We start from the raw sequence: 23,042 nt of genomic DNA, 5'->3' as shown, positions 1-23,042 counted from the left end.
AGTGGCTTACACTTCTAATTCTAGCACTTTGAGAGGCTGAAATGGGAGAATCACTTGAAGCCAGGAGCTTAAGACCGGTCTGGGCAACATAGTGAGACCCCATCTCTTAAAAGGAAGGAAGGGAGGAAGGGAGGGAGGAGAAAATCTGATTTACAATGGCTTAAATAAATAGAGGCTTTTCTTTCTCATAAGACAGTACATGTGAAGCACCTGACATTGGTTCAGAGGTTTAAGAATAACAGGGCCCTTTGGGAGGCTGAGGTGAGTGGATTGCCTGAGCCCGTGAGTTTGTGACCCACCTGGGCAGGCGAGACCTCATCTCTACAATAAATCAAAAAATTAGCCGGGCGTGGTAGCGTGCGCCTGTAATTCTGGCTACTCGGAAGGCTGAGGCGGGAGGATTGCCGGAGCCCAAGAGGTCAAGGCTGCAGTGACTGGGAGTGGCCACTGCACTCCAGTCTGGGCGACAGAGTGAGACTCCAACTCAAAAAAAAAAAAGAATAACAGGGCCTACTTCCCTGCAGTTCTCTTAGCCTTCCTCCCATTCTAGTCTCTTATGGCTCATGATCACAGTATGGCTGCTGAAGCTCCAGACCTTGTTACTTGTTCAAATCAGCATACAGGGGTTGCTTCTGTATTCTTTAGCAAAACCTTTCCCTAAAATCCCAGAAAACTTCTGCTTTTGTCTCATTCACCATGGTAGTATCACTTGACCAACCCTTGATATAAGGAAGGCTGGAAAAGTGAATATTTAGCTTTCTAGCCCCATAGACACAGACATGCAGGAGAGGAGTAAGTTGAAAATGAGTGTTGGGGGAGCCAATTTTTGCTGTCTGCCACAAGCATACTTTACTATTTTTATAATTAAATTTTAAATTTTAATTTTGAATCTGCTGTACAATAATATGTACAACAACAACAACAAAAAAGCTAAAAGGGGTCGGGCATGGTGTCTAACACCTGTAATCCCAGCACTTTGGGGCACCGAGGTAGGAGGATTGCTTGAGGCCAGGAGTTCCAAATCAGCCTGGTAATATAGTGAGACTCCATCTCTTCAAAACAAGCAAAACAAAACAAAACAGAAGCAGTAAAAGAAGGCCACAGATACATTAAAGTTTTTTGCTATGGTTCCTGAGACTAGTGGTATTCTGCATTAGTACTCCCCACTGGCTGCTTTATATGATCAGAGGGAGGAAGATTGGGTTGTTCCCCTGTTTATATGTACATGGAAGAAGAGATAGTAGTGGAGATGAACAGGTGTGGCAGGATAAACAGACTGCAAAGGAACCCACCCTTCCTGATGTATTACAGCAGGGTTGAGGGGCATCATGAGCCAACAAATGTGTTGGGAATTCCAGGTTCAAGTGCTTTCTGCAGGTTTCTCTGATCCAGTGAGTCTATAGTTTGAATAAAGAAGGTAAATGGGGTTACAGATTTAAAGTAGATTACAGCCAGGCTCGGTGGCTCAGCCTGTAATCCCGTGCTTTGGGAGACTGAGGTAGTGGATTGCCTGAGCCTGCGGGTTCAAGACCCGCCTGGGCAATTTGGCGAGACCTCATCTTTACAATAAATAAAAAAAATTAGCTGGGCATGGTAGCACACACCTGTAGTTCCAGCTACTTGGAAGGCTGAGGCAGAAGGATCGCTGGAGCCCAGCAGGTTGAGGCTGTAGTGGCCGGGAGCATGCTACTGCACTCCAATCTGGGCGACAGAGTGAGACTCCAACTAAAAAAAAAAAAAGTAGATCACAAGTGCTTTCTAGGAAAACATGTTTAAATAGCATCCCTGTGATGTGCATGAATGAGCCAGCCTCAGAAGCTTCCAGTTTCCTAGGTAAATTCCCCTCAATTAAACAGAAAGGGAAGAAAAACTGAAAGCAGTAAATGGATTCACAGTTTTAATCCCATTTTTCCCATGTTTTTGAAATTGCTGTAACCAAAAGCCCATATACTAATAGAAAAATGAGCAGAATATATGAATCACTTGTTTTGATAGTGTTATGCTTAATCTAGCTAGAACACTTCACACCATCATAGACTTTGAATTTTCAATCCAGTGTGAATTTTTAAAAGGAAGCTTTTCAGACCCAATTGCCTTAGGAAAGCAGATTTCATAATTTGCTCTCTATCCTTGCTAGAAAATCCATCTGTCTTTGTGATTGAATTTGCAAGGTAAAATCACTTTGAAGGGTCATTCTTTTGACCAGCCCTTCTGCTCGTCCTTCCATTTCCTGTCCGTTTTCAGGGCTCCCTGTTGGTCTGGGAAGACCATGCCGTCCTGTCATCCTCTGAAGGAATGACGCAGCTCTGAGGGCTGGGCTTTGTCTTCACTCTAAGTTGTCCAGCTGAATTCTGCAGCAGTTGCTGTCTCAGACTCTACAAGGGACAAAATGACCCAGGGAAGAAAGTGCTGGATCAGGAGGTCATGGGTCTAGCTCTGTAACTTAGTGAACACATGACTTCTGCAAGTGTCTTCAAAAGCAGACCCAGCCTCCATGCCTTTGTCCTAGAGTCAAATAAGATAGTGAAGATCTGAGGGCTTTGAAAACTGACAAGTGCTCTAAAATACTAGATTTTATTCAGCTCAGTAATACAATCCACATTTTTGAAAACACTGAGTTTCAGATTATCTGAGGTATATCCAGGTAGGTGCATCTAGTGGGCAGTTGGATTTATGAGACTCATGTTTAGGAGAGTACTCTGAGCCACAGTTGCCTATTTGGGAGTCAAATACTTGGTTCTTGGTATCATGAATGAGATCGCCACAAGAGAATTTTGTATATTATTGTCAGTATTATTATTATTATTACTTCTACCATTTATTTATTTTTTTTAGTTAGAGTCTCACTCTGGCACCCAGTCTGGAAGGCAGTGGCATGCTCCTGACCACCACAGCCTCAACCTGCTGGGCTCAGGCGAGCCTTCTGCCTCAGCCTTCCAAGTAGCTGGAATTACAGGCATGTGTCACCATGTCTGGCTAATTTTTTGATTTATTGTAGAGATTAGGTCTCGCCAAGTTGCCCAGGCTGGTTTCGAACCCTCAGGCTCAGGCAATCTTCTCAAACTCAATCTCCCAAAGTGCTGGGATTGTAGATGTGAGCCACGCCCAGCCCATTTTTTAATTATTAAGAAAGTTTTCCCTCTCCCTTTTTAAGAATCATCATGAAATTGGGAGGAAGCCCATATATAGGTGTCTTTTAATTTATCTTCTTAATGAATTACATTTCACAGATAAGAAACTGCTGAAGAGGATCAGTTAGCAAGCCAGATTTTAAAACTACAGTTTCCAATTATTGGATACCAGCCAAAAGACTTCCCAATTAATTAGCTTTGATGATTTATTTTAACAACTTCAACAGGATGACAGTACTGAAATGAAGTGATTTTTTTCAGATTATTAATTAGTAGTGCCAAAGTATAAAATTACCTCAAAGAATCTAGTGTTTTTCAGCGTGGCACAATACTAGCCAATAGGCTTTTAGGGATTATGATGGTTCTCCATTGTGAAGGATTTTCCCACATGCTGAAGCTGTTTAGTATCCCTGGTTCCACCCACAACCTGCCAGAGTTGTCCCCCAGATATTTTGACAACCAAAAAGTTCCCACACATTTCCAAATGCTCTGTTGGAAGGACTCCTCGCCTACATGGACACACTGGGTTCCCTTCTCACATAACATGCAGAGTTTGGCTGTAATAGCTCCAGAACCCGTAACTTTGCACTCTCTTTATGTGAGTTGATCTAGTATCGAGTTCTCTTTGATATTTATTAAGGAAATAAGATGGCATCTAAGACTTATATTGAATTGTACTCTTAGCAAAGTAATGCTAGAGTGAGTGGCACATTTTTTATTTATTTTTTATTTGTAATATTGAGGACTGTGGTAATTGAAGCTATTTGGAATAATACTGGTACCCTAGGAACTAGAGCATCACACTGGCATTTGCTGTTTCATTTGACCTTAACAGTCTTCTGAGGCAGATGAAAACCTGAGGCCAGGAGAAGTGGTAAGTTTCTTTTCTAAGAGCTTGTGACAGTGCTCTTAGGAAAGTATAAGGATAGGGATCCTCTGGTTCTGGTCACAGTGCCTTTCTACCATAATGTAACATCTCCAAGTAACTGGAACTTCTGGATTATTAAAGCTGTAGAATAGGGCCCACGAAGCAAATCGCAGAGCTTAGGCAGCAAAGTTGAGAAAAGGTAGGCCAAACAAGCAGGCTGATGAACAAAGCAAAGTCAACCGAGCACGAACAGACACGAAAGCTTTTGATGGCTTGCTTGTTTAGAACTTGTTTCGTTCTCTAAAGGATTTGATTTCACTTACAATAACAGAGGATGATAAAATAGAAATAGAAAATCAAGATCAGAGAAAAGAGCCCAAACTTGCAGCACTTAGGGCTGATACAGCTCTTATAGTAGAGTTTCATTTAAAAACCAGAACTTCCTGGTAGATGAACCAAGAGAGAAATGTAGTCATGCATCTTCTAATGATGGGCATACCTTTCTGATAAATCCATCATTAGGGGAGTTTGCCATTGTGTGAACATCATGAAGTGTACGAACACAAGCCTAGATGGTCTCGGCTACTACAAACCTAGGCTATAGGGCATAGCCTATTGCTTCTAGGCTACAAACTCTTACAGCATGTGACTGTACTGAATACTGTCAGCAATTGTAACACAATGGTAAGTAGTTGTGTGAATAAACATACCCACACATAGAGAAGGTACAGTAAAAATACAGTATGATAATTTTGCAGGACCACCATTGTATATGCAGCCCGTCCTTGACTGAAACAGCTTTATGCAGAGCATGCCTGTACATAATTCTCATTATCCAAAAGATAGGAGTGTAGCAATCCTCAGGGGAGGAGAAGCTGAATCCTAAAATAAATTTCTTTCTTTCTTTTTCTTTTTTTGAATAGGGGTCTCACTGTTTCCCAGGCTGGAGTGCAGTGGCAAAATCACAGCTCACTGCAGTCTCAACATACTGGGCTCAGGCAGTCCTTTCACCTCAGTCTCCCGAGTATCTGGGACTATAGGCAAGCACCTCCACATCCAGCTAACTTTCTTATTTTTTGTAGAGATGGGGTCTTGCTATGCTGCCTAGGCTGTTCTTGAACTCCTGGGCTCAAACAATCCTCCCACCTTATTCTCCCAAATTATTGGGATTACAGGTGTGAACTACCACACCCAGCCTAAAAGAAATTTCTTAAGAAGGATTTTATATAGGGGGTTCTGGTGACAAAATGTATGGTATCACTAAAATTTTCATAGCAAAGATTATAATAGATTTCAGTGTGCTTTTTCTTTTTTTTTGAGTTGGAGTCTCACGTGTCGTCCAGGCTGGAATGCAGTGGCATGCTCATGGGCACTGCAGCCTCGACCTGCTGGGCTCAGGTGATCCTTCCACCTCAGCCTTCCAAATAGCTGAAACTACAAGCACACACCACCACGCCTGGCTAATATTTTGATTTATTGTAGAGATGAGGTCTCACCAAGTTGCTCAGGCTGGTTATGAACCCATAGGCTCAGGAATTCCTCTCACCTCAGCTTCCCAAAGTGCTAGGATTATAGGCGTGAGCCATGGTGCCCAGCCTCAGTGTGCTTTTTCTAATAGCAAACTTTAATCAAAAACAAATCAACTAACCTGAGGGCATAATGATAACCCTCAATTCTCTGAAGCCTATTCTGTATGAGTCCAAGGTAATTTGGTTCAAGTTTACAGATTTTAGTGGTCTTTAGGGCTAGAATTTAGAGCATGCAGAGGCATGGATGCTGTAAAATCTCCTTGGGAAACTTCTGTTAATAGATCTCTCCTCTCACACAGACTTTGTTAGGATACAGTTTGAAATTATAGGCTGTGACAAGGGCTTGGAGGATTGATACTGGTTGGTACATGCTTCAGAATGTGCTAGGTTCTGGTACATTAACAGCCCACAGAACTTAGTGACCTAATACAACAAAGTACTATATTCATACAAAGCCTACCACAGGGCACCTCACTGACCCAGGCCTGCCATGGCTCTATCTTCCTACAGCTATACCGTCTAGAACACATAGCTTCACAGGTGACGAGGCAGGGTAAGAGAGAGTGTGGAATATTGCACTTCAGCTATTAAATGCTTCTGCTGGAAGTAGCACTTCACTTCTATTCACATTTATTGAACAGGCAAGTCACTTGGCCATGCCTAACTTCTCATGAGTAGGTAAACACATACCTGGATATAAAAGAGAACCAGATAGTAGGCATTAGTAAAGTCTACCTTGGACAGGGGAGGAGTGTAATCCAAACCAAGCAAATGAGATGAGAAAGACACAGGTGGAAAAGGCAGGGTGGGATTGAGTGGAGCTGTATATAGGCCTGCTTTGTGCCTAGCCTAGTACAGGGAACACGAGGCAGGGATGGCTGGGTTGGAGCTGGATTGGGAAAGCCCATAAAGGCCACTTTAATTAGTCTGCACTTCTTAGGCTACAGGGACCTGCAGCAGGTGCTCCAGAGAGATGGAACTGGCCCAGTTTTCAGGGCTTCAACTTGAGGGAGAAGCAGAAGCAGCTATCTCCATATTTCAGCAATTTTACCCTTGTCTTGAAACAAAAGAAATGTTTGTTTCATATTGAAACGAACTCCTTGTAACATTCTCTGCATTGCTAACTTATGAGACTGCCTCCCACCTCTTATTGTGATCCAGAATGAAAACCAGGCACACTTTGCCTTTTCCAAGCAGTGACTAATGGTGGGGCTTGGCCAGGCAGGCCCAGCATATTTTTCACTCTGCTCTGGGCTTCCCACCAAGTCTCTCACAGTGGCCCGGCTGGAGCCGTTAGGGATGACTGTGCCTAACACTTCCTACCTCATCATCCATCACCAGAGCACCCCTCTCCAGCCACCTCCTTTTTAATAGGTTTAATTATTACTTCCTCTACTTTGTGGCACAATTAATCTTCCCCACTGCCTCTGGATTTACAGCTGCATAGGCCTGGGGAATTTCTGAGCTATTCACCTGCAGTCTTGGTCTTTAACTATCCAAGGGAAGTAAGAAGTGGGGCCATGCATGAAGCGGAATATTCATGGTCTCCAGCGGGCCCCAGGCTGGCTTGTATCACTGCTCATTCAGCCCAAGTCTCTGGCATGGTGGTAGGAGGAGACCACAGAGGAGCTGGCTCTGCTCCCATTCATCTTCAAGGGGAATCTTGAGGGGCAGGGTTGAGTAATTAGGACCTATTTCTCTACATTTGGAAAAATAAATGTATATAAATAATAATACATTTAGACTCTAAAATATAGTCTCTGCAAAATTACTGCATTTTATTTCCTCCAAGTTTGGTTATAAAGATAGGCAACTTCCAATGGAGCGTGCTTGAGCGGGGTCGGGGTAGTGCTTCAGATATTTCCCGACCTTATTACAGCAGGCTCCTCAGAGTTGAAACAAAAGGGAAGGGCAATTGGGATCTGGGACAGAAATGCCACTGAACTCTCAAGGTCACTGAAACATTCTAAACTGCTGTTGAAGCAAAAGAAGATAACAGGCTTGTAACTTCACTTATCCTTTGGCGGAGCAGGCAGAGTCTGGTGGGTTTAGTAGAAAAGTAGACAGATGTAATTAAGTTAAAGGATGGCAGAATAGATGCATGACGGCCCAAGAGTTCTCCAGAGGTGAGGCCCACACAGATTACATCTGCTTCCCCCTACTACATTCCTGAGTCTCTTGGGATTTTCTGGTCTCTAATGTATAGTTCTCTGCAATTTAGCCAGGCCATCAATCTGTGCATTTACAGCTGCCACTAGCTTGGTTTGCCACAGCAGTATACTCATGTACACAAAGCATTTTGTGTGGAGGGGGTAAAAGAAATAGGCACAGAATCGTGTCCAACTTTCATAGAAGTCATTCCAGCTGAGGGGAACAGGCAAAAGAGCATGAACTCATGGGTTTTAGTACCAGTGTGGCCAAGTAGGGCTGTGTGGGCCTGAGTAAGCTCTTGAACCTCTCAGGTCCCTGAGAACACAGTATCAACCTTGAAGGATTGTTTTAAGACGTGACTGAGATCATGGAGCAGAGAGCCAGGCACAGAGAGGTTCTCAAGAATAGTTTGCCTGTCAAGAAGATGCTCGTAGCTGAAGTCAAATGATATGTCATTTTGGAGTTACCCCACATTTTAAAATATCTGTACCTATTTTGTCCTCTGCTGGCAAAAATAGTGGGGATTTGTCTCCAGGTACATAAATAGTCACCTGCAAATGTGTCAGATAAGATATCTAGTTGGTTGCACGTCCAACACAGGGCACTCTTCTCTTATGCCTTTGATTCCAGCCATCTGCTCACTAGCCAGGTCTGTCCCTTCCTGCTCACCGCCGGCTTTGAGATATCTTAAGTCCAATGTAGAATAACTTATATATGAAAACTTGAGAGGGAGAGGATTCAGGAAACCTGAAGATGTCCAGGGCCAGAATAACAGGTCCCCTATAAAACCTGGGGCCACTTCGCCCAGGGAGGAGGAGGGTCAGAGGAGCTGTTAGGCACCCACAGCACTCTTTCCATGAAGTAGGTTTTCTCAGGTGTTTTTGCCATCCTCTCCCACCCTGCCTCCTTGATAGACAAAATATCACCCTGTCCTATAAGATCATTTGAAATGGAAGGTACAAGTCAAAGCAATGGGACAGAGTACTATGTTGTTTTCAGTCTATACATGTCCTCCTCCCAGCCTGGAGAGGGATATGGAGGCTGGTATAGCCACAGAGGCTAGTGACCAGCCAACCCAACTTCTTTCTCTGCTAAGGTCCCAAAGATGGAAAAATGGACTTCAATAGTTACATCAGGACTTAGCTACAAGAAAGAGTTTCCTGATCTAGAAGGGCTACAGAAGACTATGCCGTACAAACTTCTCTGAGTGTTCTTAATTATCTAACTTTCTATTATGGACATTTTCACAAGCACGCACAGGTAGAGCGAGTATAATGAATCCCCACATACATACCCATAGCCCTGTAATCAACATTTTGTTAATCTTGTTCATCTGTTTTCATGAAAACACACACACACACACACACACACACACACACACACACACACACACACGTGTGCTTACTTTTCCCCCTGCTGAAGTAGTTTTAAGCAAATCATAGACACTATGTTGTTTCATCTGTAAATGCTTCCGTATGTATTTCTAACCGATGAGAACTTTATAAAACGTAGCTACTGTCCGACATCACACCTAGCAAGACTTAACAGTTACTTCTTGTCTCCACTGTGTCTTGAAAACAGCTGGGCTGGTATGATAAGGGCACACAGGCCTGAGGGTCCTTGCCTCAGCTCTGCCACTAACTCATTTCCTCCCCCTTGGCCTCTGCCTCTGTCATGTCATGTCATTCACAAAGTGAGCCTGTGGGAGGCCTTTTCCAGTTCCCAAATCCTGTTTCCTCTGGGAATAGCTGGTGATTTGACTAGGATGGAACAGAACTCAATCTTTTTGGAAACAAAGGAAAATAACAGATCAGCTCTTAAAGCCTCCTCTCGGTTGCACGCTATTAATAATGATAACAGTAATCTGTTCAATAAATGGGAAGAATGCTTCCATTGTTTGTGGCGCTATGCTGAGGCCCTATTTTCAGAGAACTCACAAGGGAAAAGACAGCCAGAAGTCACTACTAAAATGCTAAACATTCTAGTTGTAGTGGTTTTTCTGCTTGGCTTATCCTGTTCACACCTCTGTTGATCTTTTCTTGGAGTAACTAATCATAAAAGCAAATGTATTGCGCACTTACCATGTTCCTCAGCACCTATACTGGCTTCAGCTAAGCGTGGTCTCATTGGCCCTCACACAGCCCTTTGAAGTAGATATAATTATTCCCATGGTAGTAGCCACTCCTGACCCATACGTGGAGGTCTGCTTGTGGCAATGTATGCATTTATAACTGTGTGTCCTTTCTGCACATGCCCTCCCCTCATGAGAATTCAGCTTTGTGAGGATCTTCTGCCCCACTAATCTTCATTTAATTCCCCTCCCTGCAGCATGTTGTCACCTAGCACGCCCCTGCTGACAGGCCCTCTGTAAGTCTTCATCTAAATGACGGCCCTGGAAAATCAAGCTGTGGTCTCGAAAGGGAAGGAGGATCTGCAGATTATCTCCTCAGCATGTGCAGTCACTCTGCTGGCAGCTCTCGGGCGCTTTTATGTTGCCTCAACAAAGAGAAAGGCTGCCAAGAGTGTGTAATGTTCCATTCAGAATTCCCCAGGCTCGCAGCGACTGGGACAGTAGAAAAATTCCAGCTCAGCCACATCCATCTCCTCACTCTTGTCTGTGCATGGAAGTCTTTGTTTTGAGAATCTCCCTATGATTCTTTATAGGCCCTTGGAAATGTAGGATGAGGAATACAGAAGAGAACAGGAGAGTGTGTGGAGAAACTGGCTGGAGATCAGATCATTTTGCCATAACCAGCAGGCAGTTTCTTTCACAATCATTGAACCCTGGGTAACCATTATCATCCCAACTGCTGCCTATTAACTCGCCCAGACCCTCATGGCCTTGAGTCAGAAATCAAATTCCTTTCCTTTCTCTCACTCTCTAAATACTGGTCATTCCATGTTTAGATACCACATTATATATTACAAAGCATGTTGATACCAATTATTATGTTTCTCATGCCATTTCTTTGAGGTGAGTATAACCCAATCTTATTAGTAAGAAAACAAAGAATGCCCAAACATTTTCTATTAAAAAAAGAGAGAGAGAGAGAGAGAAAACTAAGGCTCAGAGATATTGACTGTCTCAAAGATAGCCAAATGAGACGGGAGCCAGCCTTATAAAATGAGATTTCTGACTTAGAGTCCTGTACCTTTTCTATTATAGTGTGCCTTCCTCACACCTAGCCAGTTCCTTGTAGGATGGGTATAATTCCATTTTGTAGAAGGGTAAGGTGCCAGCAAGAAGACCTGTGTTTGGTGGTGATGGGCCTCGCGTGAAAGGCAAGCTTCCTCTCTTGTCTTCTCAGAAGGTCTCTCACTGCTTGCTTTTTCCTGTCATCATCTTAGCAACCAAGAATGATTATATTGGCTTAAAAAGTAATTGCAATAAAATCCAAAAGCTGTGAGGGAAAATCATTAGCAAAGGCATCATTGTGGGAGACAGTGCTCCAAAGACCTTGTGAGCATTTCTGCTGCCATCTCCTGCTCTGGCTCTGTTCATAACCATGGACTCAGCCTTTGGCAGGTATTTTGACCTCCCTAGCAGGTCAGGAGAGGGGGCGTAAATGATTCGTGTCTTCTAAAGATACCTGGAGATTTGAAATGTAAAAGTTTTCTCTTTAGATAAAAACGGTTAAGGAATACATGTTAAATTTAGGTCTTGAGAACTGAAATGTTTCTGTCACTAATACTTTTTCATTATTAAAAGGGTTCTAGATGATACGAAGGTATTATTTCTTCTTGAGACGCTTAGATTTTCTGCCCTTGAGACAGGTTCTGAAAAACTCTGATTCCTCCTGCTAGGATACTGGTGACATCTTTAACCCAGAGGAGTGACCAGACTCAATCCTCAGGGATGTTACTTCTCTTATTTTCAAACCAAGGGTTATGTGTTCATCATAAGAAAAACATTTATAAAACAGATAAGCAAAAGAGAAAAGCCTGCAATTCCACCAGCCAAAGATTACTATTCTTAACATTTAAATAAATGTTATGCTATATGTGTACATTTAAATGTAAATGTGTATGTATATACATATGCTATTTAAGTTTATAAAATGTACCCTTTGTGACCATATATCCCCCTTAATATATTGTAAATTCCTTTCTATGTCAATATATAAACTTCTGCTTCACCATTTTAATGTCATCATCTTTATTCCATTGTATACATTTACCATGACTTATTTATTTTTAAATTGTGAAATATTTTTCTTAAAAAAAATACAGAAGAATTACCATAGCTTATTTAACCTCTGCCACCTCAAGAATTCCCTTTCCTGGAAGCATATAATAATTTTAGTCACTGGGATTTGAATTTCATAATGCTCTTGCACATACATGATATAATTTGATTCTTACTACCTTCCTCTAAGATTGGTATCACATTATTATTTTCCTTGTTTTGTAGATGAACTACATGAAGCTCAGAGAGGCTAAATGCTTTACCCAATACTCTAAGTCCAGTTAAGTCAAAGAGCTGGCTGGGTCCCAGGACTAGACTCGACTCCTGTGGCAGGACAGATCTCCATAGCAGGCAAGGGAGAGAGTCAGGACCAGTAGGGTGGCCCCACACCCCTGCCCAGCTTCAGCGTTGATCATGTGTACTGACATTTGTTTCCCAACTGTCTCCCTTTTTACTGTGTTTTCTCCCTGAGGGCAGAAACTTCTGTTTTCATTTCTCTATATCTAACTTGCCCACCACAAGTTCTAATATACAATAAATACTCAGTTAATGTGTGCTGGGTGAGTGAATGAATGAATGAAGGGTGTCATGGATATAAGCAAATTGTGGAGGCTAGGTTTTGACAACTTTCTTTTTCAGTGCCTCTGTTTTCAGTTCAGACTTTTTTTTTTTTTTGAGTTGGAGTCCCACTTCTGTCACCCAGGCTGAAGTATTCTCACTGTCCCCTCACAGCCCCCAATGCCTCAACCTGCTGGGCTTAGGTGATCCTTCCGCCTCAGTCTTCCAAGTAGCTGGAACTACAGATGCACACCACCATGCCTGGCCAGTTTTTTTTGTGATTTATTGTAGAGATGAGGTATCACCAAGTTGCCCAGGCTGGTCTCAAACCCCTGGGTTAAGGCAGTCCTCTCACCTCGGCCTTTCAAAGTGCTGAGCCACTACACCCGACCCAGTTCAGTCTTTTTTTTGGAGTCAAAGTCTCACTCTGTCACCCAGGCTGGAGTGCAATGGCACACTCAGGGCCACCGCAGCCTCAACCTACTGGGCTCAGGTGATTTTTCTGCCACAGCCCTCTGAGTAGCTGGAACCACAGGCTTGTACCACCATGCCCGGCTAATTTTTTTGATTTATTATAGAGTTGAGGTCTCGCTATGTTGCTCAGGCTGGTCTCAAACCCCTGAGCTCAGGCAATCCTCTCACCTCCGCCTCCCAAAGAGCTAGTATTACAGGCTTGAACCACAGCACCCGGCCTGTTCAGACATTTTAATAAGAATTCATCTTGGCGTTTTTGTGCTTCTGAAGGTTTTAATCACCACGGCAAAGCTGACATGTTGATGCATGGAAAAGCGAGTTCAAAACCAATGGCAAGGAGAAACCTGTTTGTATGCTAGGTTCTTTTTGGCCTTTCTAGTGGTGGCCCCCACTCTGGCTCAACTGAGATGAACCAGGCTCCCCTTAAAGCCACCTCCAAAGTTACTGTTATGCTATCTCTCATTTGGAACTATTTTATAGCTATGATATTTATGATATATCTTATTTTGAACTGCTTGTTAAAATGATAGCTTAGCTTAACAGCTGTGGCATAGTTTGTGAGAGTTGTTTGACGTACTCTTATTATTGATCGTAAAAGCAGTATAGCAAAATTGCAAGAGATTTTAGAATAAAAATCACTCAAATCCCATCACTTAAGGAGGCAAATATTTTTATTCTTGCATAACCTCTCAAGGTCTTGTCCGTGTGCACATATTTATTTTCCTAGTAGTCGCATGTAGCATTGTTTCCTGCTTTTTCCGGTTAACATGACTGTAGGAACATGTTTTCCCATTTTTCTACATAGACTTCCTAATTACCTTTTTAATGACTGCATAATCCTCTATTGAGTTTACATACCAAAATGTACTTAGATAGTCCCCCAGTGTTTCACATTTAAGACGGTTCTGATTTTCCACGAGTCTATAATGCTGCTGTGAAGATTCTCATGCATATTGCTATGAAAGTTTTTGTGCTTGTCAGATGGTTTTTTTAGGATACTTTCCCTTGAGTCGGATTGCTGGGTCAGAGAAGGAGCATGTTTGTGGTTCGTGCCATGCTGTTTGCACATGGTTCATTCCCATCTGTGTCTTCAGTAGTCAGTGTGTTTACTACTTTCAGGGCAGCCCCATCAGTATAGGAGTTGTGTCTAAATTTTTTGTTTGCTAATTTAGTGGAAGTAAAATTGTACTTCAGGGTTTCTTTATTTTGCATTTCATTGATTAAGGAAATTAGCATTTTCTCCTGTGGTTACTCTTTGTATTTCTTTGGATGAGTCGTCTGGTAACAATTACAATTCTTTACCTATTTTAATAAATTGGGAATCTTGATTTTTAAAACAATCAAACTGAGTGAAATCTTTACACACAATAGCTAATGAACATTTTCATATATGTTTCATATATTTTCCAGTGTTGTGCTAGCCTTTTGATTTTAACAATGTATTTGTAGTACAAAAATACTTATTTTTGTAATCAAATCTGTCGATGTTTCTTTTTTTTTCTTCTGTTGCTTCAAAGCTTAGAAAGCTATCCCCCTCTGGAGAGCTGATAAATATTTAATTTTGCCTTCTGTTATTTTAAATTCTTTAATTCATCTCGATTACATTTTACTATAAATTGAGTTGCAAATTACATTTTTTCCTAAATTGCTAGTCAGTTATTCGAGACTTAATCTGTTCTTTTATTCTCTTCCTTAGGAATCATACACCAGATGAAAGGCGATTATGACACTGCACTGAAACTTCATAAGACCCACCTGTGCGTTGCCCAGGAGCTGAGCGATTATGCTGCCCAGGGCCGTGCCTATGGGAATATGGGCAATGCCTACAATGCCCTGGGCATGTACGACCAGGCGGTCAAGTACCATCGGCAGGAGCTGCAGATCTCCATGGAAGTGAATGACCGTGCCTCCCAGGCCTCTACACATGGGAACCTTGCCGTGGCCTACCAGGCCCTGGGTGCCCATGACCGGGCCCTGCAACACTATCAGAACCACTTGAACATTGCGCGGGAGCTGCGAGACATCCAAAGCGAGGCCCGGGCCCTCAGCAACCTGGGCAACTTCCACTGCTCTCGGGGGGAGTATGTCCAGGCTGCCCCCTACTATGAACAGTACCTCCGCCTCGCTCCTGACCTTCAAGACATGGAAGGAGAAGGGAAGGTCTGCCACAATCTTGGCTATGCCCATTACTGCCTTGGAAATTACCAAGAGGCAGTGAAGTACTACGAGCAGGATCTGGCGCTGGCCAAAGACCTTCATGACAAATTGAGCCAAGCAAAAGCCTACTGCAACTTGGGCCTAGCATTTAAAGCTCTGCTGAATTTCAGTAAAGCTGAAGAGTGTCAAAAGTACCTGCTGTCCCTAGCCCAGTCCCTGAATAATTCCCAGGCTAAATTTCGAGCCCTAGGGAACCTGGGTGATATATTCATCTGTAAAAAAGATATAAATGGTGCAATAAAATTCTATGAGCAGCAGCTGAGCTTAGCTCACCAGGTAAAGGATAGAAGACTGGAGGCCAGTGCATATGCAGCCCTGGGCACTGCATACCGAATGATCCAGAAGTATGACAAAGCCTTGGGTTATCATACACAGGAACTGGAGGTATATCAGGAGCTGACTGATTTGCCAGGGGAATGCAGAGCTCATGGGCACCTGGCTGCTGTCTACATGGCCCTTGGAAAGTACACAATGGCATTCAAGTGTTATGAAGAGCAGCTGGATCTGGGGCAGAAGCTGAAGGATCCGAGTCTAGAAGCCCAGGTCTATGGCAACATGGGTATCACCAAGATGAACATGAATGTGATGGAGGAAGCCATCGGCTACTTTGAGCAGCAGTTGGCCATGCTTCAGCAGCTAAGTGGAAACGAGTCTGTGCTCGACAGGGGCCGAGCTTATGGCAACCTGGGGGATTGCTACGAAGCCCTGGGTGACTATGAGGAAGCTATCAAATACTATGAACAGTATTTATCTGTTGCCCAGAGTCTGAATCGCATGCAAGACCAAGCCAAGGCTTACCGGGGCCTTGGAAATGGACACAGGTAAAAATGACAGAAGACAAATGTGGTTGATAGTTCTCAAAAAATGCAGTTGTGGCAGTGATGGCAACTTCATGTCTGCATGGCAATTTAGTAGCTATTTTCATACATGTCTCATTTGATTCCTCCAGTAATTCTTTGAATTAAGCAGGTGAGATTATTAACCTTTGTTATGAAGAAGAAACTAAAGCCCAGAGAGGTTGAGTTGATGCCCAGGATCACAGCACTTCAGAGGGACAGCTGAGAGTTAAATCCAGAGCCCTCTGACTCCAAATGAAGTGCCTTTTTTTACTACATTATAATGAGCAGGATAAAAGATATAATAGGGATGGGAAGGGTGAATTAATCACTTTTACTAATCTTTTCTGAATGCTTCCCACATTGTAGAATGTCTTTATTTATGCAGCATCTATACTCATCAGTTACGTAGTCCTCATTGTGTTGCTTTTACGAAAAGCCACCTGATAATAGAGTGAGTGAATAAACATGTACCATGTACCATGCATCATGCTAGGTACCTTGCACAGATATCTTACTTAATAGTTATAGCAAGTTTGTTTCATTATACATTTATTATCATCTACTGTGAGATGTGGGATTTATTAGCACCTGAAACCAAGGCTCAGAGAAAGGAATTCATATGCCCCATACAACTGGCTTGGTCAGCTGCCAGAATTCATGCCTCTCCCACTCTTAGCAGCACAAAAAAGACATGCTTTGGTCAAGGTGATGCTTTCTCCTGAATGTGGGGAACCCAAGAAGTTGTCTGTGTCTGCAGAATATACAGCTCCACCAGAGAGGCAGGGTATTAGGGCTCCTGGAGTGGAGGAAGGACAAGGGTCAAACTAAATCTTCACCTACAGAGTGCTGGGGTGAAAGATTTATAGCTACTGTAAAGTGATTTCAAAAACATAGTCTAAGCAGTAGTGGAAATTGGGAGGCCCGAAGAACCAACAGTTCACTTGCTATCATTGTGCCTATTAATATATTTTATGTTTTCTCTGGGGTGTATATCCCACTGAATCACAAGCTCTTGGGAAGGTCACTAAGGGATGACTTTTGAATTGCTTTCCAGATTATGAAATTCCTCTGCATCTCACTCTAAGGGCACATGATAGATTTTAGCTAGAAGAGGAGTTAAGAGCTTCTGTAGTAAGTGACAGTGACAAATGCTTTTCATTTTCTCAGGGGCTTTAGCATGTCTGCACCTGCATGAAATAATATCATTGCTTTTCTGTCTACATCCCCACAGGGCAATGGGGAGCTTGCAGCAAGCCCTCGTGTGCTTTGAAAAGAGGCTCGTGGTTGCCCATGAACTCGGGGAGGCCTTCAACAAAGCCCAGGCCTATGGAGAGCTGGGAAGTCTGCACAGTCAATTAGGGAATTATGAGCAAGCCATTTCCTGCCTTGAACGTCAGCTGAACATTGCTAGAGAGATGAAAGACCGAGCTCTGGAGAGTGATGCGGCCTGTGGCCTGGGGGGCGTTTACCAGCAGATGGGGGAGTATGACACAGCCCTGCAGTACCACCAGCTTGATCTACAGATAGCAGAGGAAACCAACAACCCCACATGCCAGGGCCGAGCCTACGGGAACCTGGGCCTGACATATGAATCCCTGGGCACCTTCGAGAGGGCTGTGGTCTATCAAGAACAGCACTTGAGCATTGCTGCACAGATGAATGACTTGGTGGCCAAGACGGTGTCATATAGTAGCCTTGGAAGGACCCATCATGCCTTGCAGAACTATTCCCAGGCAGTCATGTACTTACAGGAAGGTAAGTGAAAAGGCCCGCTGTAGTCTCTTGGCCTGCTTGAGATGAAATTCAGAGTCAGAACTTGAGACTCAGAGGGAAGTATGCACAGTTCAAGCGACCACCTGTGTGGAGTAAGTCTCAGAGGCCACATTGTCAGTTCACCTCCAGAACCACAATGTCCCCTACTGGGTGTCCCGTGATAAGAAAAAGAAAAAGAAAAAGGTGTTTCATTCTCTAGAACATTTTAACCTGCTCTCTCTGGACCCAGATTGTCTTACTGTCTCAGCGACAGCATCTATTACTCACCAGCTGCCCAAGGAGCTGATACCCTTCTTGCTTTTCAGAACCCTGTGTGGGGTGAACAACACATTCCCACACAGATAAATCATGTAGTATTTAATCCTGTAAAATTATGTGTCTGAATCAGAAAAAAATGCTCACCTGTTCCAACCTCTGTTGTCCTTCTAGAAAATATCTAAACTGTCAAAACTATACAGAAGTTAAGGCTGGGTACAGTGATTCGTGCCTGAAATCCCAGCATGTTAGGAGACCAAAGTGGGAGGATTCTTGAGGCCAGGAGTCTGAGATTAGCCTAGACAACGTAGCAAGACTCCTGTCTCTACAAAAAGTAAAAAATGGTTAGCTATGCTAGCTACTCAGGAAGCTGAGGTGGGAGGATCTCTTGAACCCAAGAATTTAAGGCTGCAGTGAACATGATTGCACTACTGCATTCCAGTCTCAGTGGCAGAACAAGACCCTGACAAACAAACAAAAACTTATATGTAAGTCAGTTCTGACATGGCAACTGAGGTCTAATCCAGAAACATGTCTGAGGGTCACTCAAGAAATAAACTAGGCTTCCTTCTCAGTGTTTATTACCTACAGTGGTTGAGCTGGTGCCACAGTAGGGTCTTGTTCCAGGCAGCCTAGATCCTAGAACCTATTTATCAGGGTCCATGCAGTGTGCTTAAGCACGGTTCGTTCTTGGATGCTTCCTTCCTCTCAAAGCTGAGGTCCCACAGCAAGGTGTTTGCCCTCCACCTCTTTACTGGGATGGGGCTTTCTACTCTCTAAAGTCTTCCCCTCACACAGCTACACTGGATCTTCCCACCCTAGAAGGAGAAAAAGGCAAGTATGATGCTCTCAGTTCACTGTTAAAAAATGGTTGTTGATCTTAAGCAAAAACTCTTATTTGTAGTTTCCAAGGAACTTTGCATACATAGCTTGTTTAATCTGATTTGATTCTCACAATAACCTTGAGAGGTATATCTTTTTATTCCCACTTTTGCAGCTAAGTCACCTGAGGTTTGGAAAAGTAGAACGATTTGGTCCTGACTGTGTGGTTAATTGAGGAGTAGGGTTCAACCTGGGTTTTTTGACCCAGTAACCACACAAGACCCTGTCTGGAGTTGTTTTTAGCCTTTCAAGAGCAGAGCAGGATTGGGTGATGGTATCCCTTACTAATCTTGAACCCAACTGGGAAGTCAGGAGAGAAGGAAGCAGGAAGCTAAGTGGAGAATGGGCCAAGGGCTGATGGTTCACTTTTCTTTGCACAGATCAGGGCCTGTGCTGGCCCACAGGCTGGGAGGTTAGTAGAGGCTGGAAGCCACCTCCCAGACCTTGGTTCCCACACTGTCCAGGTGGGCACTGCCTCAAAGCACTAAATGGGAATACTGGCTTTTGATTTCCTGCAACTTAGTGGTGGTATAATTCCAACAGCCTAGGAGCAAATTTCAGCTGAATTTGTGAAAACTATTAAATGTAGGCATATGACAACTTTTCAGCTGTATTCTTTTGTACTTCCTGAATGACCAAATTCATGAAACAACTGGTTTGCCTGAGACGTTGTAACATAATTCTGTATTTGTGGGAAACTGAAGTTCATTTTTATTGTTTCTTATAATTTTTAAGTCTTGCAGACATCTAAAAACTCTTGTTTGCATCATTCCCACAGTGTCTTTTGTGTATGCATCCACTAGAGAGCTTGCGGTCAATGCCTTCCCTCATGGGCCAAACCAGATGCCTCTTCTCATGAGTGCTGCTCCCCTGCGAGTGCAGGACACCTGGAAGGTGCTTTCTGAGTGCTGAGTTGGGTCTGCAGCCTCTTGTAATGAGGGACTACTTCATCTGGAAACCACCCTAGTGCTTACTCGCTCTCCATTTTCCGAGGGGTGGGGACTATGGGGGCTGAGGATTAGCGCTGCCCTGTCCCAGTGTAGTAGAATCTCATGGGTGGACCCTGATCTGAGTTTCTGAACAAGTTCTCCAGGATGGCCTACTCTGGTTAAACCACTGGTCTTAGCCAGCTTTTTCTCTTTGAACAAATGAAGAAAGGAAGCCTGAAACAATTTAGTAATTTACCTGGGAGTATGCAGCCGGTTCCTGGCAAACTAGGCTCCAGGAGAGCTGGATGGGTAGGTCAGGTTCCTAAGAGGTGGAAGTGGAAAGACAGGGCAGGTCAGATGCCACGTCTGTCTAATCGGCTTTTAACTCTTCATTGTTGAGCCCCAGCGAGAGTCTTACATGCTGGGGATACAAAGCTCAGGAAGCAAGCTCAGTCTCTTATCACAGAACGTGTCTTCTGCTGAGGGGCGATTGCCTCTGTGAATTTTCTTTTGACTCATAGATCCCGATCTAGCAGAGGTCTATATTGAATAATTAATGCTATTAGCTTGTTGAAGGTTAAAACAACCAGTATCCTCCTGATTTTTTTCCCCCAGGAACCATCTTCTTTTATGTGTATTTCTCCTGGGAGGCATTTAAAAATGTGAGTTATTTGCAAATATTTTTGTCACCCGGTGACATGATTTAAACTTACAGTGCTGTTTCTGAGTTTTCTGAGTTATATGCATTTTGAAATGCGTTTTTTATGAGTTTGAACTTGAGTCTCACGTTTCATAGCCTCTCAATGGACCCAGTTCCTCTTCTGAAGTCTGAAATTGCTTAGACCCAGCATGATCAAGAGGCAGGCTGCCATTCACCCTGAACCGGATTTGAGAAAGGAAGCCCTTCCTTTGTCTGTGCAGTTGTAGTGTGGGAGCCTTATTGCTGTCTTCTGCACACATTAGCTTCAGTGAACAGAGAACAGGATAACAAGGGCAAAGTGATGCGGAGAACTGCTTAGTGACCATTGCAATTAATGTTTGTCTTCAGATTTGGCTCTCAGGCCCACTAGCCCTGGAGGTTGCAAGTGTCCTGACACCCAAAAACTTGCTGTGAGTAAGTGACCCAAACTGCAGGTGCCTATCTGAAGGCCGTTAAAATGAGGACAGTCTAATTTAAGGCTTTTGACTCATAATAGCAGTTGTTTTGCAACCCCACTGAGGCACAACAAAATCTCAGACTTCAAGGAAAAACAAATTAGACATGAAACGTGTCAGTAACAGAGGCAGGGTCAGCTTTCAGAAAAGCATCGTCCCTGTCTCCCATCAACACTGATTGGATACTGTTGCACGTGAGATAGGAAAAAGTATTATTTTGGCTTCTGTCCTTAACTGTCAGGAAGAGCTTTCCCTGACTAAAAATCGTGTTAGATAAATGTATCAGCCCGGAGTTTTCATTTGCAAACCTAAGGATTTCACATCAGGGAAGATGGCCAGGTTAGGTTTCATTTGTTTCATTGTTTCTGCCTGCCCTGCAAACCTGTCTCCTGCTGATAGCCATCGCCTGAGTGCTTGCTGGGTATCTTGGAGTGTCCTGGAAACGTTGCCACCAACACAGAATTTGAGGAGGATGGGGAGAATACTTATTCTGCCTAGGCTGATTCAATTCTTGTTCTGCATTTTATCTAGCTGTGATAACATTTTTTTTTTTAAGAGATGGGGGGTGTCTCACTATGTTGCCCAGCCTAGATTAGAGCTTCTGAGCTGAAGTGATCCTCTGGGATCAGCTTCCCAAGTAGCTGTTGTTAACATTCTTTATATATACCTGAAGCACAGTTACCCTCCAAGACTTCTTGGGAGAGTGGAATTACCTGTTTCCCACATTTCTTCAAAATTTTCTGTCTGATTTCAGGTTTAAGGTTAGCTGAGCAACTGGGCCGAAGAGAAGATGAGGCAAAAATTCGCCATGGCCTTGGCCTCTCCCTCTGGGCTAGTGGAAACCTGGAGGAGGCCCAACACCAGGTGAGCAGGAGAACCTCTGACCAAGTGGATTTTGTTTCCAGATGTGTAGAAGACTTTGGAATTACTATCCTAGTAGACATGACATTTGCCAGAGGTGCTGACCTCTACCCTTGGGTTAAGGTATGGAATTTCCATCCTGTACCAACCCAGAGGTGTCGAACCATCAGTAATGACTCACACATGTGATAGATTTTGCAAAGAAATCTCTTTGGAATTCTTATATTATGTACTGTTGCTCCTCATTAGACTTTAACATTAAAATTACATTCATTTTATAACAGAAGTAAAACGAGAATTCAGTGTTACTGAATTTGAAGTCTTTGTAGGTTTCTAGATAGAGCAATAGGTAAACTTTTCTTTATCATACAATAAGTCCCTATTTCTGCATATGTATAAATAGTTGAAGAGAAGGTCCATTGTCATTCTGGCTCTGGAGAGTAGAAAATCCCTAGAGTTACAGGCTTCTTATTTTAGGTTGGAGATCACACACCCAGATAGTGAGCATGTGAGTGATTACACGCAGGACATTGTTCTAGGCACGGGGGAACAAGTAAATCATGGCTCCTATCCAGAGGTCCTCGAGAGAATTGAAGACATTATGTGGCTGAATTTGTGCTATAGCATCCTGGAAAGTTAGGGTATTTTACTATATTTTTGTTTTGTTTTTGCATTTGAGTCGGAGTCTCACTCTGTCACCCAGGCTGGAGTGCAGTGGCATACTCACAGCTACTGCAGCCTCAACCTGCTAGGCTCAGGCAGTCCTTCCACCTCAACCTTCCAAGTAGCTGGGACTACAGGCATGCACCATCATGCCTGACTAATTTTTTGATTTACTGTAGAGATGAGGTCTCGCCATGTTGCCCAGGCTGGTCTCAAATTCCTGGACTCAGTCGGTCTTTTGCCTTGGCCTCCCAAAGTGCTGAGATTATAGGCATGAGCCACCATGCAGGCCAACTATACTTTTTAAACTATTAAAGGTGCCAGGTGTAGTGCCTCATACCTGTAATCCTAGTAGTTTGGAAGACAACAGCAAGAGAATTGCCTGAGCCCAGGGATTCAAGATCAACCTGGGCAACTCAGCGAGACCTCATCTCTACAATAAATAAAAAAATTAGCTAGGTGTGGTAGCACACACTTGAATTCAAGCCACTTGGGAAGGAAGGAAGGAAGGAAGGAAGGAAGGAAGGAAGGAAGGAAGGAAGGAAGGAAGGAAGGAAGGATGGAAGGATGA

General features: G+C 43.4%; 1 protein-coding gene across 1 annotated transcript in view; it reads left to right on the top strand.

Moving 5' to 3' along the window:
* Positions 1–10,062: 10,062 nt before the first annotated feature.
* LOC103252509 (tetratricopeptide repeat protein 28-like) overlaps positions 10,063–23,042 on the top strand; it is a gene marked incomplete at its 3' end in the record, with an annotated part of 19,804 nt that continues 6,824 nt past the window's right edge. Inside the window, exons 1-5 of the mRNA XM_021709131.1 lie at positions 10,063–10,201; positions 13,168–13,222; positions 14,589–15,935; positions 17,185–17,708; positions 21,702–21,811. Of these exons, the coding sequence (XP_021564806.1) occupies positions 10,063–10,201; positions 13,168–13,222; positions 14,589–15,935; positions 17,185–17,708; positions 21,702–21,811 (2,175 nt within the window). The remainder of the gene's footprint in view (positions 10,202–13,167; positions 13,223–14,588; positions 15,936–17,184; positions 17,709–21,701; positions 21,812–23,042) is intronic.

Source organism: Carlito syrichta, unplaced genomic scaffold, assembly GCF_000164805.1.
Source record: "Carlito syrichta isolate Samal-C Ts95f unplaced genomic scaffold, Tarsius_syrichta-2.0.1 Scaffold165398, whole genome shotgun sequence".
Lineage (NCBI taxonomy): Eukaryota > Metazoa > Chordata > Mammalia > Primates > Tarsiidae > Carlito > Carlito syrichta.
Note: the sequence above shows the minus strand (reverse complement) of the source record. Positions and strands in the feature narration are given on the sequence as shown.